This window comes from Pteropus vampyrus, unplaced genomic scaffold (genome assembly GCF_000151845.1).
Source record: "Pteropus vampyrus isolate Shadow unplaced genomic scaffold, Pvam_2.0 Scaffold1, whole genome shotgun sequence".
NCBI classification, from domain to species: Eukaryota; Metazoa; Chordata; class Mammalia; order Chiroptera; family Pteropodidae; genus Pteropus; species Pteropus vampyrus.
The window spans coordinates 41770501-41777178 of NW_011888782.1; the positions used below are offsets into that span (position 1 = coordinate 41770501).

General features: G+C 35.8%; 1 protein-coding gene across 1 annotated transcript in view; it reads right to left on the bottom strand.

Moving 5' to 3' along the window:
* ADGRG7 (adhesion G protein-coupled receptor G7) overlaps positions 1-6678 on the bottom strand; it is a 65696-nt gene that overhangs the window by 18527 nt on the left and 40491 nt on the right. The window contains exons 11-13 of the mRNA XM_011355735.1: positions 4260-4282; positions 3454-3791; positions 2201-2297 (exon numbers count right to left, since the gene is read on the bottom strand). Coding sequence (XP_011354037.1) covers positions 2201-2297; positions 3454-3791; positions 4260-4282 — 458 coding nt within the window. The remainder of the gene's footprint in view (positions 1-2200; positions 2298-3453; positions 3792-4259; positions 4283-6678) is intronic.

Sequence of the window (6678 nt, forward strand, 5' to 3'; positions counted from 1 at the left end):
GTGTGTGTGTGTGTGTGTGTGTGTGTGTGTGTGTGTGTGTCTGTGTGTGTCTGTGTGTCTGTGTGTCTGTGTGTGTGTGTTTCTGGTGTATCAATGATCTACAAGGAAACTAGAATGATGTTCAAGTCTCTGTAATGAATTAAAAAATGAAAAGAAGTGCCTCCAACCCATTAAAACAAATAATAGGTCCATCCTTAAATAAAATAGTGAGAGCAAGCAAGTTTATCTTCAGGACTTGTGGCTTCTCTTTCCTTTCATCTGTAACTAGAGGACAACCCTCCTACTGTTCTCCATCCCACAATCTCCTACACAGAAGAATAGGAGGGCATTTGGCTAAAAATTTAATGAAGTTTTGCTGAGAAGTACTTTCAAATCTCAAGGAGTTTCTTTAGAAACTAAGCAAGTTGCCATCAAAAGTTTTAAATGAAAAAAGTGAACACATTTCTTATCCAGGCAGCCTAAAGAAACAGTTTAAAAGGGAAGGGAAGGATTGAGAAAGAAAATGAGCAGAAACAACTCTACTGGATAAAGGCAGACTTGCAAATTATGAAACAGACAAATATTTATTATCTGTATGAGTCTTAAGTTGTTTAAACTTTACACAATACAATTTATGAGAATTACTATTTGCACTATAGACGTGTGTGCGTGCGTGTGCGTGTGTGTGTGTGTGTGTGTGTGTGTGTGTGTGTGTGCAAGTATCTGTAAGATTCCTCAGTTACCTCACACCAGTGGGGGGACCTGGAAATAAAATAGGCTTGGATACCCATGGTCATCATGAAGTATGCACTAGGAGGGGACTCCTTCTCACCCCCTCTATCTTTTGTACTACTTGGAAAGATAGTTATGCTGGTTTTGTTCTCATGACAGCCTCACCCTATCCTGAATTCAATAACTTGGATTTTGAGAAATAGACTGCTGAGGAGAGTGATGGCGCTTACAGTGAGACAAATCCTTGTAAGTATGAAGTGGGATTTCTAGAACCGAGATTGGAGAGTCACATGGTCGAGGATAATCTGACAAACAGCTATGGACCTGAGGTCTGGATGGCATCATAGGTGGACCTCAGATGAAGTATTTAACTCCTTGTTTATTTTGCCATGAAGTACATCATGAAGACAGCTTTAATATTTACAGCATACACTTAAAATACTTTCCCCATCATGCGTTTTAATTTCCCATGACTACCTCAACCCTTCAGGGAAGTCTGAAAACAGCCTATATGATGATGGTACAGAGAATCAGGGGATAGAGTATTAAAGAGGAGTGTGGCCTGCTCTGTAGTCACCCCTTACTTTGGTCCTTGCAGAGACAGCAGTGTGTTGGGGGAACAGGCTTAGGGGTTTCGAATATCACTGGCAGAGCTGGGAGCAGTGCAGGAGAGCATGGGATATTGAGGCGCAACTTCTGGGAGGATAAATCAGAAAAACCAAAAAAAAAAAAATCCTTCCTATTTCTAAATATATCCTGAAGAAATGTGCCCCTTGATGCCTGTGTATAAGGTAGAACATAGGGGATAAGGGGTCAAGAGGAAGCAGATATTCATGTTACACATCCTTTCCTCTCTTCTCAACTCTTATTATCAGTTGCCTAGTGTCTTTCCTAACATCTAATACTGTAATCAGGAAAGAATCTGCTCTTAATTATTTATAGCTCAGTGTGAATAAATTTAAGACAGTAGGCTTCTTTCTCCTCAAGGCTTTTATGGGAGTAGGTTTAACCCGGTGCCTGGGTTGGGGTAGAAAATTAATAACACAATTTGAAGTGAATTGTTTCTCCCATGAGATATTCGCATCTTACCCCTTATCTCTCATTGTGGAATTTAACATTTTAAGCTCATCAAAAAATACTTAACCCTAATTAAACAGAGAAAATAGTGCCTGGAATGTTTGGCTCCTAAAATCAAGCCAGGCAGATAGCCTCCTGTTCTACAGCTGAGCGTGGTCGACTCTGGAAATAGGTAAGCACCCTGACGTCACCCTTCCCTTGGGTGTACTTGCACTACAAAAAGATTTATCATAGGAAATTTTCATGTCACCATATTTAAAATATAATGTGTTCTTTGAGAATTTGTAATACCCACTTATAATATGACAATTATAAAGTGAGGTGCATATGTAAAGTGACGCTTGGACTCAACATCACTGAATAGTTACATTTTATATCATAGAAATGTACATTTAAAAATATATAAACTCACATTTCCTCTTGCCGATATTTTAACTCCCACTGGTCATCATTCTTATTGTGAGAAAAAATAATTCCCACTGTCATAGACACCACTACAACCGGGAGTCCTAGATGATAATGAGAGGCACAGAATTGACAATTTACCCAAGACCAGAATTAATTATAAAAGACCATGAATGAATTATACATCTGACCCTTTTCTGAATGTATTGTTCTTTCCACTATAGACAACGTAAATGATCCCACAGATATAGGTCAACAGTGGGCATACTTTTTCTGGGTTTTCCTTTCCCTTTTAGTGTTGGCTCTTCATACCAGTCTTATACTGATTCTTATCTCTTTGTGACTCTGGCCACAATTTCCATTTTTTACTTAAGTTTATTGGGTTGATGTTGGTTAATAAAATTGTATAGGTTTCAAGTGTATAATTCAATAATACGTCATCTGTACATTGCATTGTGTGTTCACCACCCGAAGTCGAATCTCCTGTCACCACATATTTGATCCCCTTTACCTCCCCTCTTCCCCACTCTCCCTCCACTAACCATTAACTGTTGTCTGTGTCTATGAGTTTTTGTTTGTCTTGTTTATTTGTTGCTTTTAGTTTTATATCCCACATCTGAGTGAAATCATACAATTTTCAACTATTTCTGTCTGACTTATTTCACTCAGTCTGATATTCTTAAGATCCATCCATGTTGTCGCAAATGGCAACGTTTTACCTCTTCTTATGGCTGGGTAATATTCCATTGCATATACATACCACATCTTTATCTATCAGTGGCCTTCTTGGCACAATGGACACTGCATCAGTCTCAAAATTTCCATCTTAAATAGCCTAATTGCTCTGTCACTTGAATAAATTGAAATTTGGGTATCACCAAAACAATTCTCCTTTGCTAGAACCCAATAAATTTTCAAATTATTTTTCTTAAAGAGTCACTGCATCTTTCTTAAAACATTTCTTTTAAAGTAGCTAGAAAGTTATTTGTAGTCTAAATCTTGAATCGAATTACTAGACATATTAAAGGAAATTAACATCTTGACGTTAGCTTACGACACATCTAGTAGAGCTGCCTTGATCCACCTGCCTCGATCACAGGAATATAAGCTACTAGGCAGAAGGCACTCTTACTGACTTCTGGATTTTCCATCTTCCCTGCCTCAAGGCCTCCTACCATTAGGCTTTCAATAGATGTTTGTTTAAATTAAATGATTTTGACAAAATTAAATTCCTGAGTAAGTGGAGAAGCAAACACTTACCCCATCCAATTAAAGAGACGAACATAATGAAACGTTGAGGAAGAGGCTTCATGGTCCTAATCAGAAGGAAATAGAGCTGTGCAGCACTGAGTGCTGTCCAGGTAAATGTCGCTAAGAGAAAGTAGTGCAGCAAGGCAGCAGTCACCGTGCATGTGAGGTTCGAGGTAACACTGATTTCTTTCTTGGGTATTATATTATTATCAGAAGTAGTATTGTCGGTGTTACTGCCATTTGTCTTATTGGAGTTTTCAATTCCAAACACAAAGAGAAGGTTGAAAATCAACATTGATATGCACAGATTGACCAACACCCAGGTTATTGAAGTTTTTCTGACTTTCCTGAAAATAAATAGGTAAATATAATTAAGTAAATAAACAAAATAACTGTAAAACATACACTCTAGTGAAATTGTAAGGGAACAAAGGAATATGATTATCTAATGTAAATCCAGCTAGCTCATAGCTCAGTGGTAAATCCAGCTAGCTCATAGGCCAGTTGGTAAAGCTACCTTCCCAACAACACCAGAAAAGAATCCTCTGCCCTTATTTCATTTCCACAAAAAAGCGAGTTAGAAAAAAACAGGTTGACACATCCTTTCTTAAAACTGTGTTCTAATTCAAGGTGATAGCTATTCTCCAGAGATGGCTCACAGTGAACTCTACTTTCTGGTATTTATGCCTCGTGTTGTCTCCTTCCAGGGCTGGCCTGTGACTTGTTTTAACTAATAGAATGCAGCAGAAGGCCTAGAAGCTAGGGCCAATTTATCCATTAGACACAGCAGTGCTTAGAGTCCACAATACTTTTACGGCCTACAGCAATGTTTTAACTCCTTTTAAAAACAGAAGAAAAAAAAAGAACTTTTAGGTCAAAGAAAAATTTTACCATATAACATTAATACATTCATCTTTATACCAATACAGTTATAAAATATAATTTTTATCCATTTTTAGGAAAGAAGAGCCTCACAGAGGCAAAAGTGCCTAGGGCTCATGAACATCATAAAAATCTTTCCGTTTTGTGTTCCCGGGAGTTCTGATCTACCCTGCAAAGTCCAGCTACTGTGCTGAAGAACCTCGTGGAAATCTGCGACTAAGGAGAGAGACAGCTGTTGCAGCATCCCAGCTGAGCCTGCAGATCGCTCCAACCCTAGCCACCACCTGACTGCAGTCTCATGGGAGACCCTAAGCCAGACCAACAGAACCATCCAGCTTAACCTAGTCAAACCCTAGAATCATTAGAAATAACAAATTCTTGTTTTAAGCCACTAAATTTTAAGGCAATTTTTAATACTTCAATAGACAGTAACTTCTCTAGATTTGCAAGTACATACAAAGGCTATCTATAGAAAAGCTCTAAATAGATTTAAAATTTTTTCAAAATAGAAAGCTATTGCACCTTAGTAAATGAACCCATGTGCAAATGTAGAGAAAGTTTCTTGAGTTTTTAAAAGTATTTTATTTTAAAAATCATGTATAAATTTTAAAATAATAGGTAAAATATATTTTTTAACTAATTTTAGAATTTTATGTAATAAGTTTTAAACAAAATGGTATAAGGTTTATCTTACATTACAGTTGAAGAGTGAGGCTCCCATAAATATTTTAAATTAAGTAAAAATATTTAAAATTTGTTTCAAGGTCTATTGCTACTAATGATATTCTTCATAATTTGGGTAGATTGACTTTTTATACTATCACTATTCCTGTAAATGGCTTATACTCAACAAAATTTCACATGTCTCTTTGCCATAAGACTTTCAGAACCCTTTTACCATGGAGTATCTTCCAAGGACTAGTGTTCAAAGGTTCATACTTTGGGAAATGTTTGCTGATAGTCAAATGGTCAAGATGTTCTGAATGGGCCTTTTAATGTCAAACATGCCTGAAGGCTATTCTTTCATTGGAATATTAATTCTGCATGTAGAACCAAGTACTCTTTAAAACTGTTTTTTTCTTCTTCTTCTTCTTCTTTTTTTTTTAACCTAAGATTTTGTTATGAAGAAAAAAAGCCTTTTTTCATTTTGTCTGTAGTCTGGCATAGTAGTCTTCAGAAGGCAGTGAGATATAGAGAAATTAGAAAGAGAGAGAGAGAGAGAGGAGTCTGCAGTGGCCCATGTGTGTGTGTTTTCACATTGGCAGAGAATTTAAGGTTGCCCTTAATAAAGTTGATCTCACCTGTGAGGTTTGATATTCCTTTTACTGTGCATATATTGTTTCTTTTAATGTTTAGAGACAGATATATCCTTAAATGCCCTCTAATGTCATTACAGTTCTCTGTATACTATAGTATATAGTCCTATATTAATAAAAGGTATAAAATGTACACTCACTATAAAGGGTTCATCTAAACCCTTCTAGATTTTTCAGACTACAAGGCCTCTTGGAATAACTATTTCTCTAAGTTTATTATTGTGCTTAAAGTTCTAAAATTTTCAAGTGCCTCTCTATTTCTAATGTCTCAGAATTTGATAAACAAGTCTGTTTGCTGATTATATATTCTTTATGATTTTATAACAGTTCATCATGATCCTTCTCAGTCTTTGTATTTCCACGATGAATAAAAAGCTTAAAATTTAAACACAACTCTGTCCATCCTCTTGGCATTTTAGTTGAGATTTTACAGATAATTGAAAATTTCATTAAATCTTTTGAAAGGTTTAATGACCAGATTGCAAAAAGTACTCAAAAGAATCCTTTTATAAAAATAAAGTTAGTTTCTAATTTTTCTCCATTTCAAACATAAATTATAGAATAAGCTATTGTCAAATAGTCTGGCTCTTTTACATGTTACTATATTCTGTGCATTATCTTGAACAAATAAAACTTTGATTTAGGATTTTAAAGTCAACATAATTTTGTTTTTATTTTTGCTTTTGTTTCCTGACGAGTTTTTAGTGACATCTACAGCCTCACAACTGTACTAAGAAATGTGTCTATAGAGGATGCAAAAAAAAAATCTGATGACAGTTGGAAAGAGTGAGATTTTAGGCGAAGAAACTAGTTATACTGCTACCACAGCTTATTCACATGGGATCAAATAATTGTCTGCTCAAATGTAGTAATGGTAGAAATACAAATAAAAAGACAAATTATAAGAGACATTTCTTTTTGCATGACAGACCTGTACTTATATGGTATGTAATTTTCCTTCAAGGCACTTGCCACAGTTTGTAATTACATATTTATTTGTGTGTATTTTTTAGTCTCTCCAGGCCCTAGTGTCTTC